Genomic DNA, 22,716 nt, shown 5'->3' on the forward strand with positions numbered 1-22,716 from the left:
TCCTACCGGGTCGGATTCGGTCGGGTTTGGAGAATATATCCGACTCGACCCGGCAAAAATAGAAATGATCCGATTTTAACCTGACCCGAGTATATTTAATTCGAATAACCCGGGTTAGACCCGAAATTTTCATTGGATAATATACTGTATGCTTAGAAATATATCAAAAATATTTTTCAAATATAATTTTTTCAATAACGCAAGGTAATTGATCTACAAAATGATCATATAGGTCACACAACTTTTTGTTATTAAAACTAAAGCTAAGCACGAATTTAAAGATATCTTAAATTCCTGTTTATTTATTGCTTTATATTTGAACTATAAAATTGAAATTATATCACTTGCTTTAACAGAAATTTTACTATACTTTACGTCTGCCAGGACTTTAAACACATGCATGCTATAATTGTATCTGCTTTAAGATTACATCTTTTTGCAGCTATCAAATCGGTTCCACCGGAAACTACTGGAATGCTGGTTGTTTTATTAATCATCAAAATCAACTTATTAGTTAATGTAATGTTAATAATTAAAATAATAATTCATACACATACCCGTAATTGCAAGGTGTCTCTAGCAATTTTCGCTAAGTGAGCATATACTACCTCATTCATCTAACAAAATTATATAAACATAATCAATATTAACGCGTAATTGATATGTGATTAGTGATTTTAATGATCATCCAGGGTCAAAACTCGAGTCAAGGAAATGAATGACCCAACCTGACGGGTCGGGTCATGCGGGTCACGGGTTATTAAAATTGTTAGTACCGACCCGATTTAAAATTCACTCGGGTTGAATTATCCGGGTTAGACCCGAATTTTGCGGAGCACTATTATTAATTATTATATAGTATATAAATGAAATTATTATTCATCACAAATATAAAAAATCAATTTTTTAAAGAATTTTTATTATTCGTCATGTGAGACATAAGATTGATTTGCGGATGTAAAAATTTTAGATTTTTAGTAGACCTATTTCAGCTTCTTTATCTTAATTATCAGATGGGCACAATTTGAACACCCTTATAATAATCACGCTTGTATTATTACAAGTACGATCTTTGTACCTGTAACTTTAGTGGTAGTAATAAATACATACGGCCAAAATTCCAAAACAAGTACGGTGATCAGTAAATGAACGTTAATTGACATGTAATAAATAAATTCATTTTCGTAAAAAAAAAAATTTATTATTATTATTAATTAGGATTTTCACCAAATTATTCCAAGTAGATCGCAAATTTTTTTTTCTTAAGCCCTAAATAATAAACAATTTTATTGTGGCTGCGAATTTGTTAAATTAGCCGCTGGGGGCTTATTGATTACCTTTTTTCAAATCATTTTCGTAATGAAAATTTTTTTTTATTTTTTTTTCACAATTATTTATTTTTTATTATTATTTAGGATTTTCATTAAATTATTCCTTAAACGTACAAGTAGATCGTAATTTTTTTTTTTAATAATAAATAACTGCAGTTCGTTAAGCCTCAATATTTCCTTAATAATAAACAATTTTATTGTGGCTGTGAATTTGGTTAAATTTAGTCGTCGCTGGGGCTTATTGATTACCTTTTAAGACCCAAGTTCGCAAGGTGGTAGGGTGGGCTGCTACTCTACTCAATAATGGTTAATGACTAATGACTAATGATTAATGATTAATGATTAATGATTAATGATTAAATGTTAAATGATTAATAAAATTTCACCAAAAGTATTTCCTTAAACGTATGAGTAGATCGTTACCGAAAAAGAGTATTTGTTGTAAGTGTTTTGAAGATCTTTGTATGGGAACTTCACGGAGTACATATATAAAAATAAAATAATTATTTTACTTAAATAACCTTTGCGTTACAAGGTACAAATAATAAAATAGGGAAAATGTAGGACTTGTTTTCTATCCTACGATAAAAAACGAATTTACATTTCAAGTCACATTTATGAATGTGCCAACTTTGATACTTAATTCCACGCTAGTTATGACTATAAGAAGATTTTCTTAGGTTTTAAAAAAAAAATGGAAAGTTTGATTCAATGTAGTAGAACGGCATTTAACTTTGACCAATTATAATTTTGACCAGTCGGCCATCACCTTACTGTGATGATAATTAATAATTATTCGGTCTGAGTGCCTGTTTGCCTGATACATAATGATCATTAATTATAAAATACCGGATAATTACTGGTATGTACAATCGTGGGACAATACTCTTTTTCTCTCTTTATTACAGTATACAGTACATCATGTTTAGGAGATTTATTCGAATTAACATTTAACTTTCTTTGGAATGATTTTTTCAACTTTATACTCATGTATTTTAGCTAATGTAGCTTAATGATTTCATTATTATGGGAAAATCTATTAACTTTATTGAAATTTACATACATCATTAATTGTCCTAATCCACTAAACTTATATATTTGAATTTTACAAATTTTTGGTTGATAATACTGAAAAAATATAAAAGGATTAGTATGATGACAAACATATAAACCCTATGAGAAAGTACTATCATGCAAAAGAGCAAGGTGCATAGAGGTACCTCCTACAGTCACGAGCTATAGTTGTGAATTTATATACACTAATACATTATATACAAATAACAAATACAAATAAATGAAATCTTCACTAAATACTATTAAATAAATCTAACAAATAAATAACATTAATCACTTATAGTATAAAATAAATTAAAATCTAAATACAATAAATATATGAAATATCTTCACTGAACATTGCCACAATATTCATCATAAATCACTCAACTATAGAACCTCAGGCTACAGCTGGTCATTAGCAAAATATAATTTTGCCTAGCAAACAGAGCCATGTACACATGAATTTCTTTCTCTTGTAAGAACATAAAATGATACTTACCAACCCAAACTGAAGTCCTAGTGAAAAAGAGAGAAGCTCAAGTCTTGTATACGTTGGCCTGTAAGACGTTCTAGCTGTGAAATGTAAACTGCTGAAGCAGCCCAAAAAGGAAGGGAAGAAAGTAAATTATGTGGTATAGCTTCATCGCTTGTACCAACTTCATCCATGACGTCTACAGTATCCTTTAAGACAGGGAAGATGAACCATCAATAATGATCTATAAATAGAAATAAAAAGGTTATCCTATGATCACTCAGATAAATGAGTTATTGAATTACTAGGCTATTATCAGAACGCTCATCCACGCTTACTCAGGCATATATACCAGATTTCATCTAGACTCACAGAGAATCCCGACAAATAAATATATTTGGAAAACCTTAGACATATACATACGTGAGCAGACCCATGAAAAAAGCCTTCATTGTAATTAAAGCTCAAAACACAATAACTCACTTAATATCAGGGATAATAAATAAATTTCGTTAAGAATACAAGTGAGAGTGTCTACAGTCAACTTTAAGCACAAGCCATGTCCATCAGTACAGCTCCGCCACTGATCGAACCATAACTTAAAGTAAAAAGTTTGAGAGTTGCGTGTGAATTTAATAAGTTCTCCTAAAGAAAAGAGAGTAAGAAGTCCCAAAGAAAATAGAAACGTCTACAGTATCCTTTAAGACAGGGAAAATGAACCATCAATAATGATCTATAAATAGAAATAAAAAGGTTATCCTATGATCACTCAGATAAATAAGTTATTGAATTACTAGGCTATTATCAGAACGCTCATCCACGCTTACTCAGGCATATATACCAGATTTCATCTAGACTCACAGAGAATCCCGACAAATAAATATATTTGGAAAACCTTAGACATATATATACGTGAGCAGACCCATGAACTAAATCGTAAAAAAGCCTTCATTGTAATTAAAGCTCAAAACACAATAACTCACCTAATATCAGGGATAATAAAAAATTTCGTTAAGAATACAAGTGGGAGTGTCTACGGTCAACTTTAAGCACCATCAGTACAGCTCCGCCACTGAACCATAACTTATCATTCTTATCATGCTGACTTAGTGGTTCCCTTCTTTGTTCTCTTCTTTTTGCTATTATTCGTTCTAGGCCTTTCTTTTGGAAGCATACGAAAGGTACTACGCGAAAAGATTACAAAAAAAATTGGGAAAAAAGAAATTTTTTTTTTAATTTAAAAATAAAAAGTTCGAGAGTTGCATGGGAATTTAATAAGTTCTCCTAAAGAAAAGAGAGACGTCCGAAAAGGGGAAGTAAAAAGTCCCAAAGAAAATAACGAAGTCCTAAGAATAGAGAGAGGCGAGTCCCAGAAAATGCGTGATCTGATTTTATCCCCTTTTACTCATCACATGATGAGTCAAAATTAGTCTATTATGAATATTGCTATTAATCTACTCAACTGATGTAATTAATGGCTAATATATCTATATTTAGAAATAACTATGGCTCATATTACATAATAGTATCAAACTTTTAAAACTTTTTTAATGACTTATGAGCCATATGGTTCATTTATATTACCAATATTTACATCTGGATCTATCAAATGCATCGAATATCAAACTCAGATTCAGGTCATCATGTTTATTTCCATACAAAGTACTTAATTGTGATACAGTTATTGGTTATTAAATTACGCATAAAAGTATTCCGCAGTATTTATTTCGGACATAGTAAGGTACTTCTACCCAAACTTATCAACCTCAAGTTGGCGGGTTCATTTATAAAATCAGTTATGCACGTAATCTAATGGCTCAATAATATATAGTATAATACAAAATAAGTACGTTGGAGTATTGCACGGCTGGTTTTCAAAAATCGTACAGTAAATACTTACAATTGTGTTACGCAAGTATTGTTATTTTTTTATTTTTATTTTACGCTATTTACAATGGATTACAATATTTGAATACGGTACTAGTTACTAAGTGCCCATTTAATATAATATATTTCGATTTATTCAATTTGTTATTCCGAAGTGTAACGAAGGAATATATATATTATTCGTATCCGGTACGTGATGATGCGCAATGATAACTGCGCTTTGGATTTGATAACGGTTCCTACTTCCTAGTTATTGATATCATAACTCCGTTACATCATACAGTAGCGATTTGAATTATACTATCAGGAACTATCTTAATATGGAAATCCGCGGTGCTGATTATCCCAAAATTGCGAGCACGCAAATTTATATTCACGGTTCGCACGTACCCGGCCGGGTAATTCGCTCAAATATATAAAAAAATTTATCACGTGATTCAAGCTATTTATTACGAATAGTAATTTAAACATTTTTCCGTTTACTTGATATGGAAAATATTCTCCATAATTATTTTTTTCACATTCTGCCCCATAGTTAAAACAAAGTGCTTCTTTAATCAATCCACTTGAACAATATGGAATTTTAGTGGAACTATTGCATGTTAGAGTATTTATTGACTTTGACAATAATTGTTGAGATAAGAATTCGTCGAAGTTAAATTCCATTTCAAATAAATCATATGTTTCAGAAAGCGTTTTTAAAGCGCTAAACCAAAAATGGCCTGAAAAAGAGGTCGAAATTGACATGATATATTTAAACCATAATCAAAATGGTGTAGAAGAGTGATTATTGAATGGGGACCATTACGACTACAATCGGAATTGACAGGTACGAAAAGAAGATCGCCCAAAGACAGCCTTCGTTACACATTTCAATTTGAATGGACGTGAATGCCTTTTGGTATTGTTAACGCGCCTTCACAATGGCAAAGATATGTTGACAATGTATTTGTGAAGATTAAATTAGAACCTTTGGTTCAAAGTTTATCTTGATGATCTAATAATAGCAGGAGATGATGAGAAAGGAGAACAATTTAGGACAAATTTTTATATAACCCAATAAATAGAAGAAAAGAACCTTCATTTAAAGATTACTTAAGTGATCCTGAAACCAGATTGATTTTGGTTAGTAGTTGAGTGATTAAGTGGTTTTTATATTATTTATAGAGCTCGATGTTCCGGTGTTCATCTTTTAGCTCGTTCCTTCTTTTTATGTCCAGCCCATCGTTTTTGTGCTGCGGCTCTTCTTATTTCAGAAATTCTGTTTTTTTTTGAGTGTGCCAAAGGCGCAGGTAGTCCTCTGAGTTGAATGTCACGGGTGTGATATTTTGCATCATCTGGTTTCAGGATCACAAGTTAGGTTTCCAACCTTTAAATGATGGTTCTTTTCTTCTATTTATTGGGGTATGTAAAATTTTATGTCTTAAATTGAATTAAATATTGGGTTACTAATTGGAATACCCAAAGTTGTTGATAATTGGTAGTGGGTTATTGCGAACATTTTCGAACAATATCGATTCCTATCCTGCAAATTTTTGATAAAAAGCTATATTCAGTTATTTTTCTTAGAGTCTTAAACTCTAAAGTTTTTATCAATTGTTTATTTTGTATGAATTATTCGAACTGAATCTGAAGCTAACAACGAATACAAATGCAAATGCTAAATTACGTGATACCAAAATGGATCTGCAAATCCCTTGGATTTGTATTGGTATTGGTATTGGTATATTACGTCATTATTTCTATCATGTACTTTTTGACGATCCGACTCGTGTGGTCAAGTATTGTAGCGCGCACACTCCGAAGTCTCTAAAAGTCATGGCTCAAAGGATGATAATATCAAAGGCGAAAATAAGTGAACTTCACCTCCATGTTCCGCTATTGCCTCTTGGTATGTCCATGGATTACCAGACGACGACAGGACTAGAAAATAATTTTTCTAAAAGAATCATTTGTGCTATGAGAGCTTCGTATATTTATACCTTTAGAGATAGATATTTCGTAAGAAATATCCCACATGTATATTGAATTTCATCTAAAATCTGTACTTCCATGTGAAGATAACTTTGATTTTGAATAGATTATACGCCATTTGCTACACTTTCCACATTGAATTAGTAGTATTATATAAATTTTTTTTTAGTTTATATGAGATTACTTTTTAAACCTATAAATTTTGGTTAAAAATAAATAATTCGCAAAAAATCATTTAAAATTATGTTTTTGAATTCATAGAATTAGCGTAAGATAGAGAGATTGTTCAAAACATTTGGCGTCAGATTGTTTTTGAACAAAAGTATAACCACAATTTCATTTTATGTGACAAATTTGGTAAGTTCGAGAATGATCTCAACGATCAATTCTAATACGATCGGAATTTTTTTATGTTAAATATTTCCAATAAACTTCGGAATGATTTTAAATACAATTTCAGTTAGTGTGATTAATTGGCGTTTGAAATTAAAGTTAGATTCAATTAGCCATCAGAATCACGTGTACGTTTATAAATGATCATCCACCGATTTTAAATATTGAGCAAAAAAACTAGTTTTTTAGTTATTTGGCGTGGATTATTTTTCTATTTTAACAATTAAACAATAGAACTCAAAACCCTTTAGAAATAAATAAATATAAATAATTATATAATATAAATTCCAATCAGAATTTTATTCTGGATTTATTATTAATTTTAAATTTTTTTTGCCAAATTACCAAAGATATACAATAAACAATTTATTCTGAATTTATTACTAATTTTTTTTTTTTTTACCAAATTACCAATAAAAATACAATAAACAATTTAAACACTCATGCAACCGCAAATTGCAGCTGATTCAGATCATGCCGCAGATCATGATCGAATTAACTCAATATCAATATCAATATCAATATTTTTTATAATATAATAATATATTTTATAATATAAAATACTTAGCGCATAAAAACTAACTAAATTAGTAAATTTCTCCTTCCTATTCAGGATAGCAAATTAGTATAACAACCAATCACAAGGAATGTCATCGCCTAAGTTCACCGTCAAGCATATGTTATGAAAAAAAAATTACATTTAAAAATAATTCCTTTTGGTGTGCAAATTTTATACGATATTAATAACGAAAATAAATATTCATCAACTTTTCTTTCTCTTAGTTTTATCTCCGAAATTATTAGGGGTACATCATAAATCATAATTAGTCATTTAATACCATTTTTATTTATTTAATACATTTTTAATAATGAAAACATTTTAATTATCATATTAAACAAAGAAATTATAAACTGAATTTTAAACAAAAACAAATCTTTTTTTCCAAAATAAGAAAGAAAAATGAAAAAGTATTAAGACTTATTAATTTTAAAGATTTCTTTTAAAAATAAAAAAAAACTTCTTTTTCGACTTAATTTATTTAATTTTTTTTATTTTCTTACCGTTATTTAAATAATACTTATTGTTATGATTATTGCTATTGTTGTTAAACTTAGTTAATACTAAGAAAATAACTCCGAAACTCCGAAAAAGATCTGTTTTTTAAATCGAAATGCAAATGTGTAATACAAACAAATCAGTACAGTAACAAATTATGTGAGACGAAAAAATTCTTTGACTGAATTGTTAAATTTTTAAGGAATATCGTTACATTATTGATCGACACATTGCAGTATTTCAAATTCTAAAAATAAAAAAAAAATAAAAAAAAAATGAAATTATATTCCATAATTCCCCACAAGTTAAATTCAGCTAACATTTTCTGATTTAATTTAATTTTAATCTATCGGAAAACTCAAGTGGGAGAATATTTATAAATTTTAATAACAATCGATAGTGAAATTTAATTAACATTTTTAAACGAAGAACGAAGAAAATTATTAAGTTCAAAAAACTTAAAAACTTAAAAAACTTGTAAAAAACATTTGTGCAAAAGACGTAAAAAACTTGTAAAAAAAATTAACAAGTTAAAATGTCTTTTTATAGCATGAAACATTAAGGGTGATACAATTAGAGGTTAAAATGGTTAAAATGAAAATAAAAATAAAAAATTTAATATAAAATAAGCATTTTTTTTTTTAAAAAAAAAATGTTGGTTTTAGAATCTGCAGGTATTACCCCGGAGATAAAAGTTTCACTGATAGAATAACTGAAGATAATATAGATAATACTATACATTGTAGTACCTAATCAGCCATACTCCGAAACTCCGAATCTGTCAAGCGATCAGTAACTAATTTAATTATTACAATTTTAATAATTTAATGTAAGAATTCAAAATAAAATTCAAACTTTAAAATTCTTTAAATTTGTTAGCTCAAAACGGGATCAATTATAATATTAATTGAAATCGATATTCATTAAATCAAAGGATTTATTCGCTTTACAAAATTCGTTACTGATCACTTGACAGAGGTCGGAGTTTCGGAGTATAATTGATAGTAATATAATGCATACATTGAAAATATACAATATATCGTATTTTTCAAACATTTGTTTGTTTATGCACGGAATCTCCGTTTGTTACGAAATTACAAATGGCGGATGCATGATTGATTTCCTCTCGCATTTGCATTGAATTTCAGATTAATAATTTAGACAATAAAGGAAAGTTGGTATTAAATATTTATTCTTTGTAGGTGATTTTGTACAACATTGCATATAATAATGATTTACCATATTAAGCCCGTTTTTTATTTACGTTATTTATCACTGTACGCCATTAATTATTACCTTAAAAAAGAAATGTTCCTTCACGTACATATGAACGATATTTTTGTGTGATATGTTACAAATTATATAAAAATAAGGTTATATTATTAGTTTAATAACTATATAAATAAAGAATTTTCATGAAAAAATCAAAAAATCAAAAAAGTAAAAAAAAATAAATTTTTTTTTTAGAATAAAATTTCCTTTTACCTTATTTTCCAATTAATCCTTTGAAAGGATTAATATAAAATCATTTTTTTTTTTTGAATACATATAAGACATAACATATAACGTGTAGTGTATAAAATCATGTTAGCATTCCAGAAAATTAATCAAACACCATCGCATTTATTTAGCGACGAAGAAAAAGCGGAGACTAGGTCGATCGCTTCTTTCGAATCAAAGTTTAATAACAAAAAGAATATATATAATGGTCATCAATATATTGCTATAAGTCCAGATGGTACTCAGATAGTAACGTTAAATACCACAACTTATCAATTAAAATTATGTCAATCCGATAATATTTCAAAATTATATACATTGAATTATAATAATTTTAAAAATGCTGATGCTCCTGCTGTAATATGGAGTTTAACTGTGTCTAATGAAATTACTTTGCCTGATAAAACAACTGATGTGTTAATTGCCGTCTCTTGCTTTGATGATGACGTCAATAATGCTGATTCAACTATTAAGCATACTTGGGTTATTTCTGTTGCAAGACAAGCAAGAATTTCTTCTGCAATTAATGATATGGGCGGTATAATTAAATTCTTGGATGATGACAGCTCAGTTTGTGACAAGACAGATTTGATTCTTATAAATGCTTATGGGATTTCAAGATTATCTATTCATCATGAAAAAATGAACCTTATGGTAAATGAAAATTATGATCAGGGTTGGTTTAAATTCTTTTCTGATAAAACCGTTGAACATTTTTATTTACCCAGTAAATTATCAAGTAATGAAATTTCTAGTTTTTTTATTCAACAAAATATTGTGAAAGGTCGTTTTGTAGTAGAAAGTTATAAAGATAAAATACAAACTGTTGAAATGTATAATTTGAAAACAGGTTTATTAGAAAACACTTTTCAAAAATCCGAAGAAACCGCTGCTTCAGTATTAGGAAGAGGTTATTCTTGTTTTGCTATTTCAAATAATGAATCTTTATTTGCTTATTGTCGTGGTGCAAATAGTATTACCATTTATTTAATGGAGAATGGTTTGGAAGTTACAACAAAAATATTTAAGGAAACGAATATTCAAATCCTTTTTTTTGATTTTGTTAAGAATGATGAAAAATTATTGATCGTTATTGAAGAAGAAAGATATAAAGAAGATACTTCAGAAACTGTTATTACTCCTATTATTGTAGTTTGGGATTTATTTAGTAGTACTGATAATTGTGTTAGAAAAATCAATGATACTTTTTCATTATTTCCCGATAAATGTGAACATCATCAAAAGTTGGCCAATTCTTCAGGATATCTTATTACAATTACAGATTATGGAAATATTACTTCTTTATTAGATGATTCAGAAATAGTTAAATTAATAGATCCTATAAATTGTAATACGAAAAACATCATTCGACTTAATAAGTCTAATTCTTTCTCACCAACTGCCGTAGCAACTAATAATACCACAAATTATCATTCAATTTACGATTCTTCTGGAAATTATTTGGGCTCTAAATTCGAAAATAGAATTATCATTAGGACTCCTGAACCTTGGATATTAAATAAAAATTATGAACGTACTTCGGTTTATCTTGATGATAATAAAACCATTCAATTATTTATTGGAGAATCCACCGTTCAAGTATGGCATAAAAGAAAAAGTGAAACATCATCTTCAAAACTATCATTTTCATCATCTACGAGAGTTCTTGAATATATTTGGACGAATAATTCTAATGGACCAATGCAAATTCAATCTTTGGAAATTGGTCATAAAGAATTCTCATTAATATTATATATTCCTTCTAGAAATTCTCTTTCCGAACCTGGAGAAAAAATTATACTTGAATGGCCTGAAAAAGTCAATTGTCCAGTACATGCTTGTCAAGCATTAGAATTTTTTAACGAGAAAAAAGATCAACCTTTAGATCCAAAAAGACAACATCAATTTGATGATTTGGTTCAACAAACTGAACGCATCATTAAAAAATATTTGACTAAAAGTTTTGGTTTATGGAGAATGTTGGATATACGTTTTGATATTATGGCAAATTTAATTCGCGGTAACTGCACGTATATCATTAAAAATATTTTATTTTCTATATCTGATGGGAAAAATAATCATTTGCATATTCCAAGATGTAATTCTTGGGGTGGACAACTCATAAAAGAGACCGATCTTGAAACCGCTATCGTATGTACAAAAGGAGGTTATCGTAAAGATACGATTATAGTTAAATATTTATTAGATTATTATTCAAATAATGCTTTAAAATCTTCAAATTGGATGTTTACTGTTGCTAAAGCGATTCCAATCCTTTATGAATATAATTTAGAATTCTATGTTAAAGAATTATTTCAAAAACCTTGTTTTGGTGCTAGTGAAGTTTACTTGGATCAATCTAAAATTCGTGATAGTGACATGAATAAAAGTAATCACAAAGATGTTCATGCATTAAACGTAAATTTGGGTCTCATCAAGAAGAAAGAAGAACGTAATAATTTCTTACAAAAATCATTTGTTCAGGGGAAACAAAGGTAAATATTAATATAATTAATAACTGATTGTGTCACAAACAAATACAATTATTTTATTTCTAATCATTTTTTATTTTTTTAGTGGAGGGAAGATTTTTTCAGATATAGTGAACAAAACAATATCTACCAATAGTTCTTCACTTATTAATCAGGTTTACATGGTGCCACTTCCAGATTTTACCGTATATCCCGAGAAATTTGAAGATAAACGAGAAGAATACTGGAAGATTCCTCTCAGATTTTTAAAATTATTATTTTGGCCTCGTGGTCATGTGATTAAAAAAAAGAATCACTTGAGTCCATTCTTGAGAATGATAAGAGAAGACAATAGTGCAGAAATTTATGATAATCCATCAATGGCCGCAGTAATTGACTTTAAATGGAACGCAGCAAGAAATCATTTCTTAAGACATGGACTTATATACCTTGCATTTGCAATAATTTTTGCATTGTTAAATGGTGCAATTCAAATAGAACAAGTAGAAGGAGGTTTTGACTTTGTGGGGTTAATCATTGCTCTTGTTTTATTTTATTGGTTGGGATTTTATTTATTGAATACTGAAAGAATTCAATTAAAATATGAGGGATGGAGAAGATATTTTGGACTTTACAATTTTTTTGACTTGTTTTCAGTCATTTTTCCATTAGTGATAACTAGTATAAGTTTGTACTATGAAATTAGTGCCGCATTTTCCCCAGAAGAAGAAAATGATGTTAAATATACAACTCAAAGTCAAATTGTTACTATTCTTGTTTCGTTTGCAGTTTTAGTAATGTGGTTGGAACTTTTTTTGGTAAGATTTTGAATGAATATTTAATATACATAACGTATAAATATTTAATATTAAATTTTTTTATAAAAATAGTTGTTGCGATATTTTGAAAGATCTGGAGCTTACATTTATATTATCGTCAATATCTTTAAGCAAATTATGCCTTTCTTAATCTTTATCCTAGTGGTTGTCCTCGGATTTGGTCATGCTATGTGAGTAAGATGTTAAAATAAGTAACTCAACATAATTCTATTGATCGATATTTTTACTAAAACTTCATAAAATTTTAATTTTTTTTTATAATAGGTTTGTTTTACTTAATAGTACTGAAACCATAGGTATTAAACCTGATGGTTCCTCCTTTCAAATCACTGATAATACTGATGGGACTGATGAGAATAAGGAACCATTACCATATAAAGTGGAACAAGTTATTGATGTGAATAGCATATCGGATAATTTTTACTCAAATTTTGGTAAATCTGTGGAATCAGTTTTCTTTTGGACAGGTGGTCGTTGGGATCAATTAGAACAGTGGAATTTTTGGCCAGTAGATGTTTATTCTATTATTGGTAGTATCCTTCTCGTTACAATTTTACAAAATATGTTGATCGCGATCATGACGTAAGTTTTTTATTAAAAATGTTATGTTTATAAATTACAAAAAAAAATAAACTTATAATATTTTATATATATATTAGTGGTGCATATGAAGATGCGAAAGAAATTGGTAGACATGCCGTATTAGAATATCGAGCGGAATTGATCGAAGATTATGAAACGATCGAAAAGCCACTTGGAAGTAAAAGAGGAAATCCTCGATATATTTATTATATCGGAAAATCTGATTATATTGAAGAATGGTTAAGAAAATCCGAGAAAGCTAGAAAGCATCATGAAAATTTCTTGTCCAAGGTTGATGACAAAAATCCATGGGATGATGATGATAATAATGGTGATGATAGCGACAATGGGGGAGAATATAATTATCTAGAACTTTATTATTCTGAAACGGATTCTATTGCTTCAAAAGAACAAGAAGTTCCACTATCCTTATGTTGGTTTATTGATGAAGATAGAGAAAAAATATTAACAAAATTTTCAACTACTAAACCAATTAATATTATTCAAGATGATGATCAAGATGAAACTAGAATATTGCAAGGAAAAATTCAATCAATGGAAAAAGAATTTTCTGGAAAATTAGATTCTATGGAAGGAAGTATCAAAAATTTAATCTTTTTAATACAAAATAAATCAAAATAATTAATTTTTAAACTACACGAGAATTAAATAATATAGAGATCTTCGTCATAAGAATTTAATTAAACAAATAGAACATTTTAATACATTAATATCACAGGGCGTGCTAGCAAATGTTATGAAATCTTTATTAAGCTTTATTATTTATTTGTTAAGAATCACAATTAATAAACTTTTTTTTTGAATTTTTCTTTTTTCGCCAAGAATAATATAAATTACAAGAAATAGATAAAAAGTCACATGATAGTGAAATCTTCCCCCCGGTAAAAGCATTATATATTGAATTATAGTTTCTTTCATTTAGTTATACAAGAATTTTTGTACAAAAAAAATAATTTATTTATTTCTTTAAACGAATCAAATGATAAACAAATTTCGTCATTTTTTAAAAAATTGCAAAAAAAGTTACACGAAAAAAAAAATAAATTGTGCGAGTAAAATTCAATGCATTCACTATATTAATGTTTAATCTAATATTCTTTTAATTACTATATTTAACATCTAACACATAAAACCAAAATTATTATTACTGTATTATATCATTTATTTAAAAATATACTAGGTAACAGTGACCGTTAAATGTCCGAAGCGAACCGAACGGTAGGGTTAGATTGATACGGTCCAATCCGGTACGGTTCCAAAAAGACCGATCTTTCAGCCAGGACCGGACCGAACCGGTCTTTTGACCGACCGGTCCTTAAATTTTTTAAAATTGTCTTGTTTATATTTATAACAGCGGTATTGTTGGTCAACGAGATAATGAAATACAGGTCGCACTAAAAATTATGACATTATTATTATTACCAGATACCTTTGTTGTCATTGTATGATTGTAAACTAAGTATGACCCAAATAAAATCCCAAAGTTTAAGAGTAAAAATACTGGATAGAATTTTAAACCCTTTACGACTGTCAAAAAAAAAAATTGCAACCGGAAATAAAAATAAAATTATTATTCCTCGTACTTAAGCATCATTGAGGAATCAAATGATATTGATATTACAAAATACCAAAATATGAAAATTTTGATATTTCGAAATGAAAACTATTAATAATATATAATTTATCATTTTTATATTAGAAGATAAATTCTATATCGGACTGAAGACCGTGAAGACCGGTCCCAAGACCGATACAGGACCGGTCTTTGCCGGGACCGAACCAACCCTACAGCGAACGTCACGCTGTCATGATACAAATTTTCTTTCAAAGAGAAATTTTGTATTTTAATGATTTCGAATTTGATTAATAATTGTGATAATTTTAGTAAAATTTTTTTTTTTACAAATAGGATAAATTAGTATAATTTAACATGATAACTATAAAATCAAACACTAAAATTAAATATCTTGTAATATAATTTTAAATTGTTTATGAAACTACGTTAAGATTTAAAAAATCATTGAAATTAATCGGCTTTATTCAGACGGGCATGGTATGAAATCCCGAAACTTAAAATCCGACAGGCAAAATCCCGAAAATATATTTTGTTTTCATAAGACCTGAGAGCAAATATACGTCACTATGAAGGGGTGACCCCTATCCAATAATTGTGTTACATGCTGGTCATTACAACCCCGTCAACTCCCTGATCAACATTATAGAAACATGATTTCGATGACAAAATTGTTATATAAATTATTATTTTTTTGAGTTACATCCTTCTAATAATAAATTTTTTTTTTTATAATAAATAGGTTTTTTGAATATAACACCCGCCATTTTCGGTTATGGATTAAATTGTAGTTTAGGTGCGATTCCATATAAGATAACCACATTTGATGGACAAACGAGATGTCGTTTATTCCTTGTCAGTACAGCTCTTTCATATTTCGCCCTTTTTACTACAGTTGTTACATTAATGTTATCAAAATCAAGATGGGACAATAGAGAATTAATTCAATCATCGAGTCGTAATCGTAAATTGCAAGCATTTTACAAAGTTCAAAAAGGTTCATTAGATAATGGTGAACCTGCATTATTCTTTTATTCAAGGAATACATCTCCTAATAGTTTACATAGAACTAAATTAAGAAATTCAATTAAACATACTTTACCACCATCATCATCTCCTATTAATATTTCAATACCAGAACCTGAAATGGCTGCTATTACAAAAGATAGTAAAGAGACTTCTATTGCTATTAATGATGAAAAAAATGAAAATGAAAAAGATGATTCAGTTTTGAAATATTAAAAATTTACATTTGTTATAATATATATACATTTTTTATAATCTTAATATCTTAATTAACAAACATATGTTCTATACTATTTGAACTTTTTTTTTCTCTTTTCCTTTATTTTATATTATATATTTAATAATAATTATAGAATTAATTTAAAATTCACCCTAGGTTATTTTTTAATTTTAATCACCTTAGGTGAAATTCACCCCCTTGATTTGTGTTACATTTCACAATTATTTATTTATTTATTTATCACGTTATGATTATAAAAAAAAAAAAATTTCTTTTCTAAAAAAAATTTTAAAAGCTTTGTTATTAACACATATTAAACACTTTGACTCAGTTTTGTTACTTATATCTTGTGAAGATACAGGTATTTTATACAATTCATAGTATATTTATTTCTAAATTTCTTTCGTATTATATTTTCTAACTTCAGAGCGTAATTTCGTCACTTTAGTCAAATGAAATCAACTTTCTTTATTAAGTGAAAGTTGTTCAGCTATGTCGAAACTACTTATATCTTGAATATCATAAGCGTAGGTATAATACTTGTGGAAATATTCATGTTTTTTATAATAACAATAATTTTTGAATTTTTCGTTTTCCGTTTGTTAATTTCAGAGCGTAATTTCACTACTTTAGTCAAATGAAATCGACTTCCTTTATTATGTAAAAGTTGTTCACCGATGTCGAAACTACTTATATCTTAAAATTCATGAGCGTAGGTATAATACTTGTAGAGATATTCGCGTTTACGTAATGGCAATAATTTTCGAATTTTTCATTTTTTGTTTATTAAATTCAGAACGTAATTTCACTACTTTACTCAAATGAAATCGACTTTCTTTATTAAGTGAAAATTGTTCAGCAAGGTGGAAAACACTTACATTTTAATTTTCATGAGTGTAGGTATTATGTTTGCAAAGATATCCGTATTTTTCATAATGGTACTAATTTTCGAATTTTTCTTGCTAAGAATATAATTTCACCATTTTGGTCAACATTTTAGCTATCAAATTTTATAATGCTTTAATAAAGTAAAGAGAAAAATTTTTAATTTATAATTTATTAAAAAATCAGTTTTACTTTACATGTATAAATTTTAAAAATCATATGACCAGGTGATTTTCACCTGGGGTGAGCGTTAAAATTACCCTCTCAGTTATATAATTTTTTAACATACTTCAGTTAAATTCAGGCAATGATACTTTTACATATCCAATAATACTTAGTTTAAAGATTTTTTTTCAGTGTTAAAAAAAAGATAATTTTTAATTTATAAACTTAACAGTTAATAAAATTATACTAATTTATTTATGATTTTCTTACAATATAATTTCTAATAATAAAGTATAAAACTTTCTTAATAAATACTTATCTATTTATATAATATATAATAAGATTTTAAATAAACATCTTAAATTGCTAATTTATAATTACATATAAAAATACATCTCTTGAAAAAATACATATTTGCTAAAAGAAATGTAAATGCCTTCTATTTCGAATATAACTTACAACTTGATATAATCTTCCTACAATATTAATTGTAAGATTTATAACTGAAGTATATAAAGTTAATTTTGGAATAATGTCATATGTTATTGAATTAAATTCAAATAATATCTAAAAAAAAAATAAAAGATTAAATTAGTATACCGTCAAATATAAAAAAAATAATAGATTATAATAATCTTAAAAAAATTGCAATTACCTGAATGATTACTTGAGGAATATCTTCAATAAAAATGTTCGTAATACCACCCCAAAATATTATTGATTTAGCGGAATTGGAAAATGGAGCTTGAAAGATTTTTAATCCCGCCAAGTTTGATCCTAAAATACTTAAGATTTCAACATTGGCCCCTGATAATACTGTAAATACACTTGCAAGTCTAAAATTTTTCGTAAACCAATGAAAAAATTCTGGTCTCATGTTTTCCCCTGAAATTATTACAAACGCCATTATTATATTAAATCCTACTGGTAATGTAAAGAATATTAAGCTGTTGCAAAAAATTAAAGAATATTAATTAATTATATAGGTTTATTTTGATATTTTTCTTTGATATTAATATATTGTACCTTGGGATGTAGAGACGTGGTATGTCTTTAGAATTATTTACTAAAAAAAGAATATCCACAATAAAATCAAAAATAAATATGGCGACTTTAAAAATAGCAAAATTACGACCCTAAAAGAATTAATAGGTTTTAAATATAAAAAATTTAAATTAAAAAAGTAAAAAATTAAATTAAATTTCAAGATTTTAATTAGAAATACCTCTCTCTCTCTTAAATAAGCAAGAACGAAAAGAACGACTAATATTATCACAGATATTATTATACCCAATAATTTGAACTTATATTCTTGCCAATAATTTGCTAAATATTTCAATTCAAAAAATTTTTTAAAACAAATAAATCATATGTTAATTAATCATGACTGAAATATAACAATTTTAATACTTACGTGCAGGGACAAAACCATAATTGGAGTCCAAATATGTGGTAGAATCACCCATTCCAATAAGAGTTTGATCTTTATATATAATTGCGTCATTAATATCTCTTATTATAGTGTTAACGTCTTTTTCATCTTGATTTTTAGTTTCCTCAATAAATATAGAGATCAAAAGCTGTTTTTGATTTGAACTGGGATCAATTTGGTTTACATTACTTTTACTTAGACGAGATAATTGTATTTGAACCGTTTCAGCTATATCATTCAATAATTGATCAACAAATTGATCTTGATCACTAATTGATAAATTTTGAAAATATTTTGTTCCAGGTACGGTTAATCGAACTAAACCAGATGTTGAACGAGTAATATCATATTCTTTTTCATTTATAAAATTAAATTTCCAAATATGTGCCCCAACGCCTAATAAAGGTTCTTTATAAGTTATATCCTTAACAAAATTGTTTTCAATTTTGATAAAGTAATTTCCACTTATACCAAAAGTAAACCTAAATATTTGTATGATAACATTTTTATTATTATTAAATATCTTGCATTTTGAATTATCATCAGTACAAGATATATTTTGACGTAATAAAATTGTTTGATCGTCTAATAGTTGATATATTAATAATCTACCATCTGATAATTCTATTGGATGATTATAATTAATTGAAATATTATTAATACCTAAACCTACTGAAGAATTAATCTCAGGATATGTTGATATTATATTTGCATTTAAATATCCGTTATCATCTACAGATTTAGGAACGTCAATCACATCGAAATTCCAAGAATTATAAGAATTACTATTCATTCCAATCCTGGAGAACAAAACAGTATTATTTGGTAATATTAAATAATTACCCACTATATTAGATTGTAAAGATATACTTGTACCATTTTCAGTAAATAAAAAAATATATAGAAAATTTTGAGCTTTCGTACTACTTGAAACTAAATAACCACCAAATGGTAAATTACGTAATACTATAGTCATATTACTAATTACTGGAAAATTATAATGAATATTACTAGACAAAACAATTGAACCAGATGATAAGAAGTTTATCTTAATATTATAATTTCCATTCCGAGATTTGGTGGTTATCAAAGAACAAGTTTGACCAACTCTCACGTAATTAAAACCGCAAAATACTGATGAATATATTAATTCAGAGTATTGATTCTGATAAAGTAAAAAAGTTGTTGAACCATTTTTATTATAACCTATAAGTTCGACAAATAATTCACCTTTTGGTGCTAACGAATCTATTGCTTTTATTGCATTAATACTATTATTATTATTATTATTTGTTAAATCTTCATAATATGCAATAGCGTAATCTCCATCAACAGTAGGAAAAATTGCAGAATTATCGATTGTGACATTATTATCAATCACTCCTTTAGCTAACGCTATAAATTTTCCATCCGAATCAACTTTATATTGTTGCCACGTACTCGCTTCATCTTCTGAATATTTTACAACAATGAATCCTTTTTCTCTATCAATATTTAATTCCACTTCAACTTGATCTGTAAATTTAAATTTTCCAAAAGATGTTTTATCATATATTTTACCATCAAAATCGATTATAATACCATATTCTTCGTATGTATTGACATCATCAACATCTGTTGCATTATAATAAAGGACTAAAATTTGATTCTTCCTTATTAATTCATATTTTATAATATCATTATTATTTTTATATTTAAAGCAATAATTAAATTGTTGAACTCCCTCTAACTTAATATCTTTAATAACGATCGTTCCATCGGTATTAATGATTCTTAAAGAAAACATTTCATAACTGCAATTTCCAATTATTCTTACTACTACCGTACCATCATCGTATGTCCTTGCATCCCACACATGAGGTGGTACGCCTCCATAATCTATAACTTCAGTATATGAAATTTTTCTTATTTGTGCTTTCGTATTTAAAGGATATATGCATAAAATAATTATAATCAATGTAAATACTTTAATAAAAAGATTTCGTGAAATTGATCGCATTTTCCACATTTTTTTGGGGGTATATTACGTTCAATAATGACACAATGATCCGTATTTATTATTAAGTACGTAACCCAAAAATTATTAGGATTAACTCGATAAAGAAGAAAGAAAAAGAAAAAAAGAAAAAAAAAGTATATAAAATATATATATATATATATATATACTGTATGTATATATATTATGGTTATTTTATATAAGCTTTAATTATAAAATGGTATATTGGATTTTTTCCTCTTTTGTTAAATTTAAATTTACAATTTTCGCAATGAATATTTTATTAGATTAATATGACAATAAATTAAAATGATATTGGCATTATCAAGTCTTATATCTGATATACTTCAATACGTCTATGAATAATATGGACTTCATACTATGTCTTAAAAAAGTCTGATAGGATCATCCGGGTTAGCGCTTCTAAAGGTTAATTCGTAGATCTTTACATATTCGTAGTAATTCAAAATTAGTAGATCAATAGTCTGATCATCAGTTTTTAACTCCTTAAGTTTACGTTAGCAATTTTTCAACATCCATATTTGATTTTCCGACATGGCAATTTCGAAAACATATTATTCCAAGATTATTCCTGTCAAGAAATTTTATCGAAAATTGAAAATCATTTACCAAAATGTTTTGATTTTAATAAAATAAATTTATTAATAAGATTTTTGTCATCATATATTTATAGTCAATTTCCCATGGAATTTATGGATGAAAAATTTTCGTGTATGGAATTTTATTATATAATTAATTTTATAACTATCATGAAAAAATAATTGAATAGCCATCAATATAAACTGAAACGTTTAATTTATAAATTCAATATTATTTGTATAATTATTTGACAAAATATTATTTCAAATTAAAGAAAAAATTTTATTATTATTAATAATACAAGTTACATTTTCGTAGGAAATATATTCCCGTTGGAAATGATTTCGATATAATGTCATTGAAAAAAAAATGATATATTGATAAAACGTCCTGGAAAATGACTTGTCGGTCGGAATGACTTGTCGGTCAATCGTTGTCGGACAAAGAATGTGTCAAAAAATGGCGATTAGATGATATATTAAAGAAAAACAAATTAGTATACTTTATTCTAAAATATAAAGTTTCACGTTTGAAGTTATCTTCATTTTTAAGGATTGATGTTCATTTTAAAAAGAATTTTTACTTATCGGTCGTACAAAAATTACGATGATCATTAATTACTCTAATTAATTGAATGTACCGGATATGGAAATATGGCTGAAACGTTTGTAATAAACATCACCTGAACGCCTCTTTTGCGGGGTACTTAAATTGCAATAGATTTTATTATCCGAGAGCGTAGTGAAGAACTATTTATTACGGAATCATAAAAATGGGTTATCCCATGTCATTATGCCTTACCCTTGCTTATAATACTGAATGTTACTTCATAACCTAGTTTTATAATTTATGATATATTTAAAATTTCGGATTTGTTTATTTATTTATTTGTTTGTTTATTTTATGGATAGTTGGAGAGGTTTAAAATTTCGGATTGAACACGAATTCGTGTAACTCGATTCTTTAAGAATGATCACATGATATATCATGTATGTTAGTTAAAAAGGGTACGGGACATTTCACCGAAAACCATTTCGCCGAAAGGAAAAATAGGGTCAACTTTATAAACTCAGGCCAGATTATTTTTTCGGCGAATTGGTTTTCGGAGAAATGTTCCGATACCAGTTAAATGTTGTAATTCCAGTTAAATTTTTCATAAATTCGAGGTAAACTTAAGAATTTATCGTTAGCTTGAAGACTATGCTAACATTTGTAATTTCGCAATAAATTGTAATG

At 27.3% G+C, this 22,716-nt stretch overlaps 5 protein-coding genes across 5 annotated transcripts; 3 read left to right on the forward strand and 2 right to left on the reverse strand.

Annotated features, from left to right (window-relative positions):
• Positions 1-2,330: 2,330 nt before the first annotated feature.
• On the reverse strand, positions 2,331-3,053 carry OCT59_018959 (uncharacterized protein; the record flags this gene model as incomplete). The annotated part of the gene is made up of 3 exons (XM_066135716.1): positions 2,331-2,459; positions 2,887-2,903; positions 2,954-3,053. The coding sequence occupies 3 exons, from the start codon at positions 3,051-3,053 to the stop codon at positions 2,331-2,333; spliced, it is 246 nt and encodes an 81-aa protein (XP_066004980.1).
• A 3,249-nt stretch (positions 3,054-6,302) lies between these two features.
• On the forward strand, positions 6,303-7,008 carry OCT59_018960 (uncharacterized protein). Its single transcript, XM_066135717.1, has one exon. It carries the CDS (start codon positions 6,427-6,429, stop codon positions 6,772-6,774), a length of 348 nt encoding a protein of 115 aa, XP_066004981.1. The 5' UTR covers positions 6,303-6,426; the 3' UTR covers positions 6,775-7,008.
• A 2,746-nt stretch (positions 7,009-9,754) lies between these two features.
• On the forward strand, positions 9,755-14,405 carry OCT59_018961 (uncharacterized protein; the record flags this gene model as incomplete). Its single annotated transcript, XM_025318488.2, has 5 exons — positions 9,755-12,165; positions 12,248-12,959; positions 13,032-13,150; positions 13,245-13,562; positions 13,640-14,405. The coding sequence occupies 5 exons, from the start codon at positions 9,755-9,757 to the stop codon at positions 14,202-14,204; spliced, it is 4,125 nt and encodes a 1,374-aa protein (XP_025176009.2). The 3' UTR covers positions 14,205-14,405.
• Positions 14,406-16,062: 1,657 nt separating this feature from the next.
• Positions 16,063-16,877, forward strand: OCT59_018962 (uncharacterized protein; the record flags this gene model as incomplete). The annotated part of the gene is made up of 3 exons (XM_066135718.1): positions 16,063-16,383; positions 16,734-16,763; positions 16,851-16,877. The coding sequence occupies 3 exons, from the start codon at positions 16,063-16,065 to the stop codon at positions 16,875-16,877; spliced, it is 378 nt and encodes a 125-aa protein (XP_066004982.1).
• A 992-nt stretch (positions 16,878-17,869) lies between these two features.
• On the reverse strand, positions 17,870-20,892 carry OCT59_018963 (uncharacterized protein; the record flags this gene model as incomplete). Its single annotated transcript, XM_066135720.1, has 5 exons — positions 17,870-18,019; positions 18,108-18,399; positions 18,479-18,588; positions 18,678-18,778; positions 18,867-20,892. 5 exons carry the CDS (start codon positions 20,890-20,892, stop codon positions 17,870-17,872), a joined length of 2,679 nt encoding a protein of 892 aa, XP_066004983.1.
• Positions 20,893-22,716: the final 1,824 nt, after the last annotated feature.

This window comes from Rhizophagus irregularis, chromosome 28, assembly GCF_026210795.1.
Source record: "Rhizophagus irregularis chromosome 28, complete sequence".
NCBI lineage: Eukaryota > Fungi > Glomeromycota > Glomeromycetes > Glomerales > Glomeraceae > Rhizophagus > Rhizophagus irregularis.